This window comes from Dioscorea cayenensis, chromosome 19, assembly GCF_009730915.1.
Source record: "Dioscorea cayenensis subsp. rotundata cultivar TDr96_F1 chromosome 19, TDr96_F1_v2_PseudoChromosome.rev07_lg8_w22 25.fasta, whole genome shotgun sequence".
NCBI lineage: Eukaryota > Viridiplantae > Streptophyta > Magnoliopsida > Dioscoreales > Dioscoreaceae > Dioscorea > Dioscorea cayenensis.
In genome coordinates, this window is record NC_052489.1 from 398,488 (window position 1) to 417,543 (window position 19,056).

The 19,056-nt window shown below is 35.5% G+C and overlaps 2 protein-coding genes across 5 annotated transcripts; one reads left to right on the plus strand and one right to left on the minus strand.

Moving 5' to 3' along the window:
- Window positions 1-5,013: 5,013 nt before the first annotated feature.
- On the plus strand, window positions 5,014-14,337 carry LOC120249797 (zinc finger CCCH domain-containing protein 55-like). 4 transcript variants are annotated; one of them, XM_039258449.1, is made up of 6 exons: window positions 5,014-5,136; window positions 5,292-5,347; window positions 8,089-8,354; window positions 10,210-10,868; window positions 11,060-14,042; window positions 14,160-14,337. In XM_039258449.1, exons 4-6 carry the CDS (start codon window positions 10,330-10,332, stop codon window positions 14,181-14,183), a joined length of 3,546 nt encoding a protein of 1,181 aa, XP_039114383.1. In that variant the 5' UTR covers window positions 5,014-5,136; window positions 5,292-5,347; window positions 8,089-8,354; window positions 10,210-10,329; the 3' UTR covers window positions 14,184-14,337. The 4 variants fall into 4 exon arrangements, with proteins under 4 accessions (XP_039114383.1, XP_039114384.1, XP_039114385.1 ...); XM_039258450.1 differs by lacking the exon at window positions 8,089-8,354; XM_039258451.1 differs by lacking the exon at window positions 5,292-5,347.
- A 701-nt stretch (window positions 14,338-15,038) lies between these two features.
- LOC120250524 (CRS2-associated factor 2, mitochondrial) lies at window positions 15,039-19,026 on the minus strand. Its single transcript, XM_039259343.1, has 5 exons — window positions 18,570-19,026; window positions 17,944-18,071; window positions 17,627-17,852; window positions 16,934-17,061; window positions 15,039-15,583 (listed from the first exon to the last, which is right to left on the minus strand). The coding sequence occupies exons 1-5, from the start codon at window positions 19,024-19,026 to the stop codon at window positions 15,488-15,490; spliced, it is 1,035 nt and encodes a 344-aa protein (XP_039115277.1). The 3' UTR covers window positions 15,039-15,487.
- Window positions 19,027-19,056: the final 30 nt, after the last annotated feature.

Here is a 19,056-nt window from a genome sequence, read left to right on the forward strand (position 1 = left end):
TAGAAGGTTGACTTGGAAGATAAGGAACACGTTTGGGAGGATTAGAACTCTCCTTTTGCGAGCCTTGAAGCACAATTAGATGTTATTAAGAGGGATCAAAATGAGTTCACTAACCTATTGGCGAAGCATACCCCTGCAAATTCTACTCTTTCGTTATTCCATAAGGGAAAGAATATATGCTTCATTGTGTTAAGGGCGCTGCTTTAGCTGCTAGTTTTTTGTTTTAAGCTATTAGGTTGTTGTTTTGAGAATACAATGATTGGAACTCTATTTTTTCTGGACTTTACTAGGCTGATATTACTTTTTTTTTTTGGTCCTTTTTAGATTAAGGTTTATACAAGCAATTTGATTATTTGTTAAAGGTTTATACAATTAGATGTTTTTGGAGAGCTCGATCCAAATAGAATTTTTTGTGAGGTTTATGGTATAAGTAGGGTTTGTGAGGCTTGTTATATGGATTGACCTAGTTTTTGCAATTTAATTCAAAACGACCTGATTCAGTTTAGTTTTGGGCTAGATATATAGTTGTTGTTTTAGGGTTGTATTGTATCGTCTTTCTCAAAGAAATAAGAATAAACTCTATGCTTGTGGACGTAGGTCAAATTGGCCAAACCATATAAATTCTCGTATTCTTGATTTGTTTCTTATCTTTGATTAATCTCTGCGCATACTTTAACATCAAGTGAGAGTAAGTATTTTCGTAAGGTTTGTGATAATGATAAGCGGAATATGTAAGAAAAGGCTAAAGAGGTAAACTGATTTAAGATAGAAGAAAAGGCTGGATATTATGAAGAAGTGAAGAAGGTTCAGATCCTTATTCATTATAAAAGGGAGTTGAAGAGAGACACTTCTAACACATCTATTAGTGGGAGGGTCATAGGATGGCCTTCGATTTAATTAGGGAAAAGTACTAAGGGTGCAAAAACCATTATTTGCTGAGCTTTGAGCTCCACTAGCACATCATGGTATACATATGCACATGTTGGCTACTCTATTTTAGTAGTGTGTCAACTAGTAGTCCACTATTGATTAAAATTTGTTATTTTTATTTTAAAAAGTAGGTGGGATTAGGGCACAATATATCTTGTAAGAAAACCAAAATAATTATAGGAAATTCTTCTCTTCTTTTCCTTCCAAAAAAAATCTTTTTATCGATGTAGTGCCCAGCAAATCATTGATCAAAGTGCTGGCAACCACCAAGTTTAATGATTTTGTGAAATCTCTGGATATAATAATTGTTTAACCCTTTCTTTTTCTTCTTCTTCTTCCATGAATATTCAGACAAAAAATGAGCTTGGATAGAATTGTAGAAGATTTGGTGAACAAAGTAAAATGTTAATGGCTTATTATTAACAAAATAAGATGAGGCTATTCATTAGTCATCACTAGTTTAATTACTTTTTTTTTTCGTAAAAGGAAAGCATAACGCTGCTTCATCTAGGTTGGAACTTAGACCAAAAAACCGTGGTTAGTAGTCATGTCCACCATTTGAAAGTCAACTATCAGCACTTCCAATGAAAAATGGGATTTACATTTTTTTGTCAGTGCCCATTGTTGGGTCGCAGTAGGGGCATGCCCACAATCTGAAAGTCAGCTATCATCACTTCCAATGAAAAGTGGGATTTACCCTTTTTGTCAATGGCCATTGTTGCGGCCGAGGAGGTGTGTTGAAGAATTTGCTGATCTCCTCTTACGCGCAAAAAAAAAAAAAGAGAGATGGATTTCACCTTGCTTGCTCTAAGGAGAAAGACTGACTAGAAAGGAAATAGCTCTTTGAGTATGAGATTGCAATAGAATAGGTTGTCCTTAAAGCAATAGTTAAATAAAGAAGTAGGGTCGAAAGTTCATATGCAAGAGCAACTGGAGGTAATGCCCTTAAAATTTCTTTGGAATTAGATAGGTCAGAAGTAGCAACTAACTTATCTGTATATCTAAGTTAAGGAACCCCAATGGAAAGAATGAAGTTTTGAGAATGGCCTCCTTAAGAATCATCTTCACTTAGTGTGCCATATGTTCCCTTATTGAAAAACACTCCGGAAAAGCACTTATCAATGGGAGACAAAAAAAATGAACAAGTGGACTCGAACACAAATAAACGAGTAGGATAGAATGAGACTTTTGAAGAAAAGGAGTTGTTGTTGTTGTTGTTTTTTTTTTGTGGTCAAATAAGCTAGGAAAAGTTAACCAGAACTCCAAAAACTAGTCAAAATGTAAACTCATCTTGCTCAGCATGATCCATCTCGGCAATTCTAGTCCACGATGAAATAAGGAAAGAGTGGGATTTGCTCTGCCATTATTAGCTAGTGTATCTACGAGGTTGTCACTTCCACAAGGGATGTAATCTAATGCCAAATCTAGATTGTGATGCAATACCTTCTTGACATGCTTAATTTTGTCCCGCAGTCTCCAAGAACGCGTGTAATCCTTTACAACATAAAAGATCCAGAGATGTTAGCTAATCCGATAAAACTTGTTGTAGGTTCAACGGCTTTTGTCTGCATTGTTCTAGCTCCATTCTGATTGTTGCAATCTCAACTTCCAAACTTGATGGACTTCGATTAATAGAAAAAGTGTTCTTCTTTGCTTGCTCCACTACTTAATCAATTAATTAATGAAATACTACGAAAAATCTTAGAAGCACATGAAATAGGCAAAATTAAAAAGGTCCTCATATGAATACTAGTACTTCATTATTTTTAATAATTGAATTTAGCTACCTAAACTTGGTTTTTTTAATAATAATCTCATTTGAAAATTATCATATTCATATATAAATATATTTTTTTTATTGAGAATAAAAAAGCAGAAAGTATAACATGACACCATTTTCATATTCTTGCTAAAGGGAATGGTAAATAAGGGACTTACTAATATAAATAGAAAGCCATGCAAATCTAGATCTTGTTCATTCTTCTTCAAGTTTCTCCAAATAATTTACATTGTGTTTTCAATTTTTTTTAAAGAATTTTCCACTTTTGTTTTGAAATTAAGCTTGCAATGTCTATATATCACAAGAGAACCCTTCCTCCAATTTTAGTTTGGGCATTGCATTGAAGCATTTGTGGGACAACCAAAACTCAACCTAAGTAAACATATTTATACTTTTATACCATTACTCTTTCATTAATGTATGTTTTCTATGTAATGTTATTTTGCTTTGAGTAAAATAATATTACAAAAATACATTTATGTTTGAAATAAAAACTAATGATTAAAAAAAATTTATCATAATTTACTGAAATCAATCAAATTTTAATAACATAAATTGAATACAATTAATGAAATCAATAAATCAAGTAGCATAACTAATTATGCTATTCAAAGGATTGGTGCCAAAGAAACTCAATGATACTTTTCATTGGAAAATATGGTTTATATAAATTGGTGTTTAGGTTAATAGTAGAATATTTTGTTAAAATGATTTTCTTAATTTAAGAGTAACAATTTTTAGATTGTTTATACTAAATGGAGAAACCAAATCCAAAATTATTATTTAAATACCAAATTAAAGAAACTTTAATCCTTTGCTAAAAATAAAATAATTTTTGTCTCCACATATGGAAATTTTTTTTATATGAATAACTACATTTTATTTACTAACATTCATATTACAAAAATAATTTAGAAATATATATTTTTGATTCATTAATTTGTTGGAATGGGTAAAATTAAAGATGCAATTCTTACAATTAGGTTGCTCTTTTAAACTAGATATAAATGATAAAATAAATTAATCTATTAGTCAAAGAAACAAACAATCAATTGATCAAGAACAATCAATCAAGTCTCATCATTTATCATGAAATTTATGCACAAATCTCCAAAAAAAAAAAAAGGGGAAAACCACATAGCAGATTTAATCCTTTCAACAGTGATGTAAAAAGAAGTATTAAAATACAACAATAATATATCATGAATAGTACAATCCAAGCTTTTCTAACCCAGGATTCAAAAAATTCAAACCTCAAAGAATCTCTTTATTTTTTTGTGTTCAATTGTTAGAAGATCCTTTTAATGAAAATTTTAATTATATAAAAGAAAAGAATTGCTAAATAAGTAAAAAAAAAAAAAGTACCTTTGCTCTATGAGGCTAACGATTGAAAATCTGTAGACCTTTCAAATTTGGGGCTTCTTCACTCTTTGAAAGGAATATTTGACTCTTTTATTTCTCTAAGTGAAAATACGAACAACTAAGAAAAAAGGCAACTTCGCCAGAGAAGCCAGTCATAACGTGGCATAGTTTGTTTAACCTTCCTAATTTGTATCTTTCTCTAATTTTCCAATTTTACCCTTAGACACACAAGTATATACATACACTAGGTATGTAACATTTTATATAAAAGAAAGTGTTTTACAGTATTGCCCTCATACTTGGGATATTTTTGTCAAGTCATTGATTACGTTTCCATATAATTACCAATAATTATTAGGTTTGAATATTTTGGTCAAATTCAATAATTACATAATTAGTATAAATAAATGATAATTGAATAATATTTAATTCTGATGAGTTGGCACGAATTGTAGTTATTGCATTGCAAAATTCCTCCAATTGTTGCACATAACGCCTTTAATACATGTACGAATAGTTTTTTCTAAAAAAAATAATTTATAAAACTGATAAAAAATTATAATTTCTAATTTATAGTAGTGTTTGTTGATAGTTATTTTATTGCTCCATCAATCACAATAAAATAAGTTCAAAATTTGTAATGATCAATCTTTCAAAACAGTAGACAACTATAAATTTAGATGGAAAATGTATGTAACAATTATTATTTTGAATTATTAATAAAAATTAACTATTTGATTATTATTATTGATAATTAAATCAAAAGTCACGAAAAATTCAAATTTCAATATATATATATATATGTTTCTAAGTTTTTGGGCCCAGATGAGATCCACAAATCTATTTTAATTTGGGCATTGTTTTGGGCCAGCCCATAAAATCCTATCCGTCAATGTATTAGATATAAATACCCAAATCTATCCAAGTTCATCACACGAGTGCACTGCTTTTGCTTGCCTTTTGATTCTTTGTATATCTTCGCCTTCTCCTCCTCCTCCTCCACTTCCATGGCTTCCCCTTTCAGCGATTTCTAGGGTTTCTGACCCCGCGAGCTCCTCACTCAGGTACAAAAAGGCTTGCTAGATTGCTTGCTTTTCTTTAGCTTTGTTTATATCTTCAGATTTTGGGCTTGATTTTGGTTTGTTTGCACTCGCTCGATTAGGGTTTCTCATTCCAGGTTTTTCTCGCTTTTTTTTTCCTTTTCTTTTTGTTCTCTTAGGTTTCACTTGTTTTCGGGTGGAGGTGGTGGTTTATTTGGATGTGGATTAATTCAAGGTTGGTCCTTTTTTCTCATGAAGACTGGATGTTTTTGTATGACTGTGCTGTTGTTTGATTTCTATTATTGTTGTTCTAAGTTGTTTTAAGAATCGAGTTCTTGCACATGAGTTTTGTCTTTTTGGTTAATTTTTTTTATATATTTGGAAATCTCGAAATGGTGAGCTGGCTTGTTAATTTGGAGAAATAGTTCTCTTTGAGATCTGGAATGCTGGAGGTGTAGTCAATTAGAGGCTCTATTTGAGGCGGAGATGGGATTGGTGTTGTTTGATTAGGTTCTTTGTTTGCTTCTCATGGAAGATGATTTAGATTTGATTCTCAAAAGGCAAAGAACAGGAGTAGAGAGCTAGTTAGTGCTCACATAGCCTGATAGCCTTTCTTCCGATTGTAGTGAAAAGAGGGTTTTAGTTTTAAATAATGGCAGTATGGCATTAATGGAACCACTGTTCTGCACTAATATTAAGCTGAAATTAGTACTTGTTCTCTGTCAGATTGTATGTTTTATGAATTTGGTGAGAATCATTAGATAGTATTTAAAATTTACAATCTTTTCTATCAATTTATATGGATCTTGGTTTGACTAATATCAATAAATCAAAGTAGCACTAACATGAGTAATTGTTGAAACTTGAAAGTGATACAACCCCATCATTATTAAAGCTTAAAGAGATTAGAACTCTTTGATGTTGATTTGATAATTTAGTCCATTGAAACCTCATATTGTTTAACTCTCTATAGCAGAAAATAAAAAAGGACCCTAATTAATACAAACAAATGCATGGATGGTGTTTGAGAGGGGAAGAAATACTAGGGAGGGGGTAAAAAATTTGTATTGTTATGAGGGTATAGATAAAAATTCCTTTACTGATGGTTTATCTGGAGTCAAGAGAAAACTACTAATCTCTTTTCCATCCTTTTCTTGACGATCACATGCATCCATATTTGCCTTTGTTACACGTTGTCATTAGGATGAAAAATTGTGGCCGGCTCTTCTATGATTCATTTGTGAATGGAATACCTCAAAAAGTAAGTAATTTTGTTGGGTCATCTAAGTGGAAATTGCCTCACATACTTTCCTTTACCATATGAGGTAATCAACCTTTACTGTGAAAGGCATGGAAATTGTTCATCACTTGTTTTGTGTATTCGCTATCTTGTCATCAAACAAATTAACGATGTGCAGTGGGGACCTAAAGAGTATCTTGTCATCAAACTAATTAACAAAGTAGGGTGGAGACCTAAAGAGTATCTAAAGTAGTTTATACATCTTTTGAAGCATTTATTTTGTTGTTTCTAATTAATCGTCAAATTTTTAGAGGTACCATGGTCTCTGTTCTCCAAGAAATTATTGAAGTTCTCACATCTTGAATTTTATGATAACAGTTGCAGCACTTCCATGCCCAAGTTATCACAAAAAGAAATGGCATAATGTGGCAACAAAACTGTGTATACCTATTCCTCGTCACTTTTTTGTGGATTCCTTGTCAGTGTACTGAAGTCACCTGAAGTTGACCTTTTAATATCTAGATTTCACATCAATGAAAATTTAGCATATTGTTCCCTAAAAAATTAGTTTCATAAATAAAGAAAAAATTTTTATTCTGACCACCTTTTACTCTCTGTATGTCTTGTGAATATGTTGTTTTAACTTCTTTTCAACATGTTCATTTGTCTCCTGGGATGAAAACTTTTCAACATGTTCCCATTGGCGGTGAAATAAAACTTCAAATAACTTACTGGGTTTTGCTAATCATGAGTTGTTTTCCTTGTTTTGGAATTGAGTTTTTTTTTTTAAAATATCATAAAGTCAGTTAATATACTGTGTGTTTCTGATTGTTAGATCACACACACATATTTTTTTGTTCTTGCATGTCTTGCATGTTGGTAAAAGGTCTGCTTTTGATTTCTTTATTTGTTACCAATATTATATGTCAATTTGCTTCCTTCAGAACCTGATCCATTCTATATTAGGTTGAACCCTTTGTATGAATGTTCCTCTGACTACAGATTTCCTATTAAAGCACCAGGAATTTCAAATGAATGGTTTTTGTTATATTTGTGAATTTTCGCTCCTCCATCTTTTATGAGATCCTAACTTGTAGAAATGCACTCACCTCCTGAGCTTATTAATTATGCATTTAATAGGTTAATAACCTGCTATTAAGTTTATGTTGTGCCTCAGAAAGCATATTAGGTCTATCCTTACCAAAGAGGGAAAATTATCACATTCAATTGCATGCTAAGTGGCATCTAAGTTAAGGTTACACATAAAATACTTCTTGTAGGTCAATAACTTGTTACATTAGTTCTGCCCCATAAAGTATATTGCTGTTAAAAAAGGGGGGGATATCACTTTTGTTTGTATGCTAATAACCATCCAACTAATTTGAAGGTTAGAAATGCAATACTTCTTATTCCACTTCTTTGTACATCATATATGATCAAACCCATCCTGCCATCCTGGGCCATCATATCCAACGAAAATTGATCATATTATGGTGAAAATTATGGATACATCTAAAGTGCTTCTTGTACTTACTACATGAGCTGTTGTACATCTGTCAATCCTTTGTGCTCATTCATTGTGTTCTTACTTAGGGAAACTAAACATAAGTCGTTGCCTGATACCCTGAGCATCTACTCAGAATAAAGAATTTTAATGGTAGCAACAAAAGCAGTGTACAAAGATTTGATTTTATTAGGGTTCATTGAGCTGATGGAGCTGTCTTTCTACCATGCAGGATTGGTTGGATTGAGTAGAGTTCACTAGCAGAGGGCATTGCATTTGGATTTAAAGGACATCTTTTAAAACTATATAGAAATGTCAAATAAAAATATTGCTCGAAATCCCTGCAAAAGCAATTGGCATGCTACTGAAAAGGAGCAACTAAGAAGCATAAAGCTGCTTGTGCAATTTCAGCCCTCTTGATGCCAAACATTTAATGTGCTGTAAAGGCTATATCTGATGCAAGGAATGGAGGCAATCCAGATACATTGGCTTTTGCAGGTTGTTGGTTGGCTTTTTCAAAATTTTTGCCAGTTTCTTAAGAAGATTCCATGAGGCCATAGAGTTGTAGGATAACAGGACTAACTGTAATTATGAAGTAGGGATTTATTCACTCAGAATTTCGACATTAACGCCTATGCTTTCATATTTTGTATGCAATCTATCATGTTCAGCGAAGTTGAGGCATCTGAATGTTGCAACAAATCTGTAGTATCTTGAAAATTTTTGATTTGTTAATAAGAATGGCTTGCTGGTGTCTTGTTTCGTGCATGAACCAGATGTACATTGGTTGCTATTCATTCAACTGCTGAGCAACCTGCGCCTTAGAATGGCATGTTGTATGAGCTAGAGTTTCCTTTTTTAGGTCTATTTTGTTATTTATGTTGTATTGTTTCTTTTGTAAAAACTTGGAAGTTTGTGATAAAGACATCCCTATTTTTGGATGATTGATAATAAATGTGCTTTGATTTTTTTGTCTTTATGATTTACTTTCATTCAGAATATTGCATCATGTGCTGGGTCAGAATGTATTGTGTGATGTTTTCCATTCTGAGTGTTTGTTGTGCTGAAAAGTTTGTCATACAATGAAGGTACAGTAAGAATAAGGGATGGTTCTTTCTGCATCCTAAATTTTATTGCAATGAGATTTTCTTGTAAAGCTAGTGGAGAGCCATAAAATTTGTCTAATAAGATATCAAGTACATCTTATACTCATTAAACTCCAGATCTTGAACTTTTTCGTTTAATGATTGAACTTGACAACATTGTAGATCAAGATTATTTTAACTTCCTTCTCTCGATCACCCCTTCGTTTGGGTGGATCTTTGAACTCTTCTAATGCAGCTGTTGAATGCTCTAAAAAAACCTTGGGTGTTATGATGCCAAATTCAGCTATTCATTAACTATTTTAAGGAAGATGAACTTTTCCTTGAGCTATGCTGTATTTCACATACCATGAAAGATATTGCAACCAAGGACTAGATTGGCTCTCTAACTTACATTATCCTTTACCACATTAATTTATTTCTTGATTATGACTTATGGTGGTCAAGTACAATGCATTCCATAAGCATGTAAATACTTAAATATCAGTCCCTGTGATATATTTATGAGTACCTGGAAACAAAACTATAGTTGTTGTATTTATTATGTTCTAATTATTGTTCCTCATAAAAGTAGCATCTCATGCATCAAATTTTGCAAACAAATCCTAGTTTGTCAGCTGAACAGGCTACTTTGATAATTCAAATAAGCTAGACAACATGCATATGAGTCTGTGTTTGTTTAGGGTATAAACAGAGGAATATGGGTTAGATTGTCTTTTGGCGGTGAAGTGTCCTGCATTTTTCTCTAATCCCTTTTTAAGCTAATGGGTGACCAGTAGAATCGGCTTTCTGGTTTGATATGGTACTTTGGTTTCTAAACTAAATGCAAATTTTAGTAAACTTATGTACTGGTGCATAAGAAGGTAGTTGGTGAGATGAAGATTTTAGGTACATTTCTTGTTCCTGGATCTATATGGCAAACAAAGTTCACTTCCATCAAAACCCTTCACTAATTTCCAATCAAATATACATTTAAAGATCTCACTTCATGAGTGATTTTCATATTTAATGCACCATATGTTTTCTATCTTTATCTAAGTTTGTATCTTGGCCTTGTGATACTTGTGATATTGTTGTTTTGGTCATAGATGAATGTTTAATGTTAAATTATATTTTATTTATCATCCTTTTGTTTCATGTTAGTCAAAAACTGCGATTGGCTCATATTTGTAGTGCAGCTTCTGTTTGTAGAGTAGTAAATATGATGCTAGGGTGTCTGAATATCTGCTAATGCAATCTGGTGCCTGCAGGTCTCTACACCTAACCTTATCAGTTTTTTGATGGCAAAGGATGGTTGATCATGCGAACTGTATCAAGCTTGGGAGAGTGAGACAGTGAAAATCAAATAAACCTTGTGTATCGGCAACACGATGACGGAGAATCTCCGGAAACGAGTTTCAAAATGGGATGTAGAGACAACTCCTGATGGAGATGTTCCATCGAAGATTGGACAAGAGAACCTTTTGTCTCAAATGTCAGACGTTTCTTTGAAGCATCAAGAGACAAACTTAGATTTGAATGCTTCAAAGTGTGATACTAATCAAATTTCCATGCATACTGATATCGAAGGCAACATCACTGTGCAAATTAGTGAAAGTTCAGAAGTAGAACAGTTGACAGAGTATGCTGATGATGGCAGTATTAGAACATTTGATGATTCTTCTAAAATGTCCGAGTATAATAAGCACTCTGATATGGAAATTGACCCTGAAGATGACTGTAAGAAGTCATGTCAGGAACTGATATCTGAAAGTCAAATTAAAGTGAAAGATGGTGGTGACATAGAGACAGAAGGTCGTGGTACAGCTCCTGAGCAGAGTAACAGAAGAAACATGTCTCCCGGTGTTCATATGCAAAGGCGCCGTAGTCGGAGCAATTCACCAAGGAATGGCAGGAATAGGTCATACAGGTACACAACATTTAGCAGTTCTCTTATGAACTATCAATTACCTTTTCTGTTAGCTAAATGTTTTTATCTCAAACTATGTATTGACCTTATGAAACCCAAGAAAAGCAATGTTTGCACTATGCTTTTTCCATCAGAATAAATGTATGAAATGTTATGCGGTGTTCTGCCTTAAACATGTATAATTACAACAGGAGCAGGAGCAACAGCAGGGGCAGAAGCAAAAGCAGGAGCTGGAGCCGCAGCTGGAGCCAAAGTCGAAGCAGGAGCAGGAGCTGGAGCTGCAGTGGCAGCCGCAGCCCTTCTCATAGGTCAAGGCGAGGATCTGAGAAGCGGATAGGTAAAGAGAGAATGGTTTCAAGGGGAGCAGAACCATGTAGAGATTTTACAGCAGGTCGATGCAGGAGAGGCAGTCAATGCAGGTTCCTTCATGATGATGCTCGCAGGCAGTATGAAAAACATCCTTCCAGAGTTACGTTGGAAAAGGGTGACAGTAATGTTCGTGATGATGCTCGCAGGCAGTATGAAAAACATTCTTCCAGAGGTACATTGGAAAAAGGCGACAGTAACCTTCGTGATGATGCTCGCAGGCAGTATGAAAAACATTTTTCCAGAGGTATATTGGAAAAGGGAGACAGTAACCTTCATGATGATGCTCGCAAACCGTATAATAAACATTCTTCCAGAAGTACATTGGAAAAGGCTGATGGTAACCTTCATGATGATACTCGCAGGCAGTATGATAAATACTTTTCTAGAGGTACATCCGAGAAGGGAGACAGTAAATTTGGGAGAGGAAGATCCTCAGGTTTTGATGTCAAGGATAATGTGACCAGTCTACAAGCAGAGAGGGATTATTCACATTATAAGCAGTCCAATCGAAATGGAAATCAGTATGATGATGACCGGAAGAAGTCTGAACTGCATAGGAACAACAGATCCTCTGAGCATTCTCAGAGAGGATCGATATGTAGATTAATTCACCATGAATCTTCTCAAGGTGGATTGAATGCAGATGGTGAGGCCAAAGAGAAGATGCATGGTAGAAGGGATGCAGATGCTTCCTTCCAGCGAAGGATTGAACCTCACAAGGCTGATGACAATGCTCCTGGTCAGTTCTTTGCTGAAGGTCATGGCCAACATGGTGATGTTAGCAGGTTTTCTCATCAGGATGTTACACATGTTGGGTCAAAGGAGAGGCTGCGTGGTGGTAATAGGTTGGGAGAAGATGTTATAGTACTTAGTGTACCAAATTTAGGTGATAGGCCGTCTAGTACCTATTTAAACAATTCTTCCCAGCGGATTAGTAATGTTGCTAGTGCTACAAAAGGGGCTAGTGTGGAATTTCTAGGAAGAGAAGTCTTGAGACAAGATCCTCATCTTCCAAAATACACGAACCCTGTGGAAAGCAAATATGAAAACTTGTCCCAGGAAGCCCCTCAAAGATCTGTACCTTCCCAAATTCGCAATGGAACACCAATAACTTCTGAGCAGCATCAACAGGCTGTGGCAGTGTCTACAAAGTCGATGCCTGACAGTACATCCGTTCAGCAGTCCTCTACAATGAAGGTTGGAGGAAGTGGTGTCAATCCTTTTCCTGGTGATGCCTTAGGTCAAAATAATATTCATCATGCTATTGTTCCTCCTCTGCATCGTCAGAACTTTGGTCCAAATGTGCAGCTTCAGCAGGCTGTTTCTTCATTTGCTTCTAGTGGGCAGATGCATCAGCAAGCGACTTTCCCACTGCCTCTGAATCAGTTAGTAGGCCTTCAAGGTCCTTCAACTCCTCAGAACTTTAATATTGGTTCGCAAAGTCTGGTGGTTCTTCCTTCACCTCTTATTGGACAAAGATTTCAGAGTCCAATGTTAGGGGTGCAGGGCCAACAGAATGTTCAGGTACTTCAAAATGGACAGATTCAGCAAAACTACAACCTCATTGGACAGAATCAGCAGAGACTTCCCACACCTTATGCTGGGCACAACCAACTAAATGTGAATCTCAATGGGCAGATTCAACAGAGCATTCCTCTACCATCTCATATTCCCCAACAACAAGTTCCCGGAAATCTAATTGTGCGAAGTCAGACTAGTTTAGCACCGATTTATAGTGGGCAGGGCCAGCAAAATCATGATTTTGGCAGTCAAAGCCAGCTGAGTCTTCCCCTATCTCAAGATCTGCAGATCCAACAGGCTTTGTCTTCTCTTGGTTCAAATGGGCAGAAGCAGCATGCAGCCCTTCAACCTCCTCTGGACACAAGAAGCCTCAAGCCAAATGAGCAAAGTCATCAAATAAACTTGCAGCAAAGTGCAAATTCGCATCAGCCTACACAGACAGCTGGAGATGGATTGACGCAAAAAATTGATATTCCAGCTAAACCTTCAGAATTAAGTTCCGATACGACCACTCGAAAGGTAGTGACCAGTGAGCAGGCTGTGCAGATATCAAACCTTTCCGCATCTTTGGCACAGTTCTTTGGAAGTGCCCAGAACCTTCCACAACTCTATGCCACACTGAACCCTCTCCCTGTTGGTGGCTCTGCACCATCACATCCATTCCTAAACCCCGGTTCTGCGAGACCTGTTGTCCCAGCAGCAATACCACCAACTATTTCCATTCAGCCTGGTCAAGGAGAAGTGGTGCAGCAGCATCAAGATCCTGCATCTGATAGTGCAGAACCTATTATACCAGATACCAGTGACTTGCCACCTGGGTTTTCAGCAAATCCTGTTGGACAAAAAGATCTGAAACTTGAGAATTCACAAGCATCAAAGGGCATGACTAAGTTAGCATTCACCGATGAAGAAGAACAAGCCGAAGTGATTGCTGATAATGAGCTCAAGGAAGTTAATGAGGCAGAAACTGATCAAACTAAGAAAGAACAAGCAGCACGATCTGAGGATGCAGACCTGGAGATCAAAACTGATGGGGAGAGCAAGAAGAACAAAGATGCGAAAGGGATACGTATGTTCAAATGTGCTCTTGTGGAGTTTGTAAAGGATATTTTAAAGCCGCATTGGAAGGAAGGATTACTGAGCAAAGAAGTTCATAAAACAATAGTCAAGAAAGTTGTTGACAAGGTCACTGTTGTTATGCAAAGTGGGACGGTTCCTCAGACACCAGAGAAGATTGAACATTATTTATCACATTCAAAAGCAAAACTTAACAAACTTGTACAGGTGATTGCATACACCATTTTTTTTTTTTTTTTGATATGTGCCCACAGAAAGAGAATTCCAAATCTTATTGATCTTTTGTATGTTGTTGTAACTGCCATGTTTTCTTTTTCTATGCAGGCATATATGGAAAAATATGCATAGGGCGGATCACATGATCAATGGGACCTAAGCTATTTGCTTGCCACCGGCTTTTGTAGAAGACTGTTGTTTTGCTTTATTCCCTGAACTCTTTTCTTGTAAATTTTAATGGTGAGCACATAATTAAGTTAATGAAGATTAGTTGGATCTTTTGTTTATGGTGGAATAAGAGCCAGGTTGGTCTTGTTCCTTACCATACTTTCAACCAGGTAATCTGATTTGCGCTTAGTTCGGATAATAAGAGTTTGCTACATGGGAAGAAGGCTGCGTTCAGCAGATGAGTGTTTTTTTTTTTTAGGCAGCATGCGTGGTTCAATGCTCATGATGATTAATAATGTCCTGGATGGTTTGATGATAAATTGGTTTTTGGATAAAAGAGCAAGAAGCTGAATTTATTGAAGGAAAAACCAGAGTAGAAAAAGTTCAGGGATAACAAATCAACTAAAACCTATTGCTTCCTTATTCTCAGCTGCATTACTATTTTTTCCTTGAAGTTGAAGTTCAGTGTGTTCTGTGCCACATGCTTCTTTTTCATCCAGGATTTGGAGAATTTTACTTCATTTAACAAGGATCAGGAATTGTAACTGAGATCAATGTTTCTGTGCTGGTCTCAGGGAAGTCGGCTTTTCACTTGTTACTCCCCTGAAAAAGCTACAAATTAGTAAATTACTTGTTTAACTCATAAAATAAATAAAAAAACAAAACAAAACAAAACTATTGATCCTTAAATGACTCAGTATGCTGCTGCAACTTTTCTCTATCAAAACAAAAACAGAACATGACTGAATTATAATTTTTTTTTTTTAATAAAAACGGAAACATTGCAGAGTAAACAGAAAAACCATCCAGCAACAAGGATTCTAATGAAATGCCATAAATAATATGTTGACAAGAAACCACTACATGTCATAATGTAAATACATAATTCAATTCATTTTATAATGTGAAGAGCATCCCAGCATTATTGATGCGTGCCAAAAATAAGAACATGATCAGAGCGTACAAAAATCGCAAGGGCAGCATGAGTGTGAGAGCTTTATTTCTGTATGCATACAAAGTAGGCCAATTCTCATTTGATAACACAATCAGAATAAAGCCAGCAATCTAAATCTCCTGCCCCCATGCCCCGAGAAAAATAGTGTATAGAACGCAGACCAACAAGCTTTACCATTAAGCAAAATTTCACCATTTTCTGATTCTGTAAAACCTCAAACAAAATCCTGGATGAAGGATTTATGCTCATAACTTGCCTAGCAGAATAAAAAATGTGTATATAGCCTGGTATATCTCATAGAGAAGAAACACCATCATGAATTCTGCTGAAAACCAGGCTTGTTCCTTCCTCCTCTCCAAATTACTATCTGTTCTCCTTTGAATAAGAGAGGAACGCAGGGAACCAAATCCTGCAAATTTTATTAAAAATTGGCCATAAGGTACTCTGTTAATCATTAGACAACATATGTTTGTAAAAACCAAATCATGCAAATATTAATCAAGGAATTAGTGGATTGGATACTTGAAGAAGCTGATTTATAGCAGTAGCATAAGTAGTGGTTTAGTAGCAAAACAGTGGTACTGGCGTAAAGTCCGAGAGTATTGTTAGAGTAACACAAATGATGTAGTAACAGTGGCGCACCATAGTAATAATCATGGTGTATAGTAGTATTGTAATAAAATAGTAGCATAATATTCGTATTTGTAATAGTACAGTACTATAGCAGCAGCAATTAGCAGTATAGCACAACTGCTACTCTGACTTTACTACTGATATCACTATAAAAATCGTAGTAGTCAGTAGTAATAACAGTGATAATAATGGCACCTTTACGAATAGGAATACTAATGGTAATAGATACAATACTACAGTAACATCAGCAATTAGTAGCACTAATCTAATAAGAGTAGCGGTACTATAGTACAACAGCTATGACTACTACTATAATTATTACTGCACTACTACTGTTATTACTTAGTTTTACCGTATTACAATACTACTAGAACTATATTATTAGAGTACTACTACTGTTACTACTGCTTCTATTACTACTATTATTTATAAAATACAACTACCAAGTAATGCTACTATTAGTATACTACTAATACTACAATGTAACATTACTATTGTTATAGGACTACAACTACTACTACTATTATTATTATTATTATTATTATTATTATTATTTTAGTCATTGTTAATTGTAGGAGTGATCAGGAGCCTTTTTTATATATATATATATATATATAAACCCACTTCTAATGGAGGTTTTGTTTGCATACACAAAGATTCAACCTCAAACCATTTGCTTAAGTGACCCAAACCTCTATCATTTGTCCAAACCCTGATGGTTCGTACTATTAATACTATTATTGTTATTATACTAGCCCTCCTATTACTAATATTATTACTACTTTATTGCTACCAAATACTACTACTGGTCCAATTTATTAAACAAACAACATTAGTGCTGAGCATATACAAGTTTGATTAAATTCATTCAACGTAAAAACCTAAACTCGACCAACCAATTGACACTTCTCACAAAAAAAAAAAAATCTAATTCCACTCTTTTTTTATTAGTTTTTAATTCTTTTAGTCATCTGATGGGTAAAAGGGTATAGACTGAAAAAAAAAAGATATTTTAAAAGGTATACATGGAATAGTAAGGACATGCAATAAGTGATATTTTCAGGGTGTATATGCCACGATCCTTTTTAAATACGTGAACAGTTCTAAATGCCAAGTAAAAACATACCCTTAGCTTTACGCCAATCTTCTTGCAGTCATTTCTTCCCACATGCGTACAGTCTAGCCTCAAAACATCAGAAGTTTTGAAGGCCTCCCGGACTCTATCCACCACATTTACATACACGCCGTTCCTGGCTACACAGAAACGTACATAATCATAATGGCATCCAATGAGGCGGTAATTGAATACATCATGCCACTAAAAGAGATTCTACAGTTTGTAAATTCCATATTTCTAACTCCATATGGCAAGCAACATTATCTCCTAACACAGCTTTAGAAATATGCAGAGACATGGATTGCCGTTTATGTTTATTTTCACAGATCCAAAAGGCGAAAATAACAACTGTGAGAAACTAGAAGTGAACTAGACTTCATCAATTACTTCAAAATTTCTTTATAGTCCTTTCAAGCAGAAAACCTAAGAAATAGGAATTCAGTTTTTATTACCTTTTCTTTCCCTTGACTTTTATGGAAAATGAAGACCACAATAGAAATACAACTGTGAGAACCTAAAAAATAAACCGAACTTATAGGTTACTTCCAAAGTTCTTTGTAGTTACTTCAGCAGCAAAACTTAAGAATAGGAGTTCAGTTTTTGTCTCTTTTTCTTTCCCATGAGTTTTATTGGAAAATGAAGATCACAGAAGGTTAAATATGTTGATAAAGTTTATGCACATCAAAAGTAAGGAGAACCTACTAAGTTTCATTAGAGCAGGAGAATTTAATCCTTTGTCCCTTAGCTCTTTTGTTTCCTCAAAGGTCAGACCATCGACAACATTTTTTACAAGCCTTGGATAAATCGGCGCATGAGGCTTCCACAACATCACAGGTATTATCAGCCTTTGTTTTGGATCATAGTTCCGACCACGATACAAAAGAATAATATTGACACTCCTATAGATAATCTTCCCACCAGTTTTGTCCTGCGTTCACCATTATCTTTACCAGACAGAAATAAGATAGATGAAATAAATTATCAAAAGCAAATCCTATCTTCAGGTTGTACACCCATACCTCTAGATGGAAGCAAACATTATCCATGTCAAGAGTTGGCACACCCAAACATTTAATTCTGACAGCTTCAGATCTCTTCCAGTGGTTATGAACATCAACAAGCATGTTATGGGTTACACCATCCTTGCCTAACAAGAAGCAAAACACTAGACTTGATCAAATCAAAGTATCAACATTCCTTCAGATTGCAATGAAGCATGCAGACAAAGAGAAGTATATTGAGAGATAAACACTGCAACCTTCGTAAACAAATTCAATAGAAGATTCATCAAAAAACCAACTTCCTGAAGATGCGAATTAGATCGTCAAACTTTCCCTGTGCTTCAAGAATCTAATGTTTAAAAAAAGAGCTTTTTGCAAGGAAAACATTGAATCAAATCAAAGTATCCACATTTGCCCAAGATTGAAAAGAGATACGCAGTCAAACAGACTTCTATTGAGTGAAATTGCTACCAAATTAATGTACAAATTTCAATATGAGAACCAACATCCTGAGTACACCAATTAGTAGAAAAAAAAAAATGAAAGACTTTTCTCAATATTTCTACGGTTTAAACATAAGCTTTCGCGAAGAAAGCATTGAAACACTGGGAAAAAAAACAAACAAACAAAGAAAGAAATAATACCTAGATTGATCTGGCGGAAGCAGTCGCTATGCCGATACTTCTCCACAAGCTCGGCAACCTCCTCCTCAGTGAGCGGGTCTCCAAGAACGGCCTTCCTCCGCTCCTCCTCCATGGCCCTCTCCATCTCGCCTACCTCTCGGGTGACAGGCGCAGACACACCGTTCCATCCGCGGTCGAGACGGCCAGGACCGAAGGGGGAGAAGCGAGGAGGCTCGCGAAAGCCGATGGGTCTGATAGAGGGGTCAGATTCAGAGTAGGAGTAGCGAAAGTCGAAGGGGAGGTCAGAGTGGAGGGGAAGGGGGTTGGAAGGTTTGGAGGAGGGCTTAGGAATGCGAGAGAAGGGAGGATCGTCTTGGAGATCGCCATTGGAGGAGCATCGAGAGAGGAGACGAGAGGTCGGAGCTAGCGTTAGGTTTCGCAGAGGTCGAAGAAGGCGGGCAACCCGAATCCGATTCATTGGCTCAGGGGAACTATGGCATTTATATAT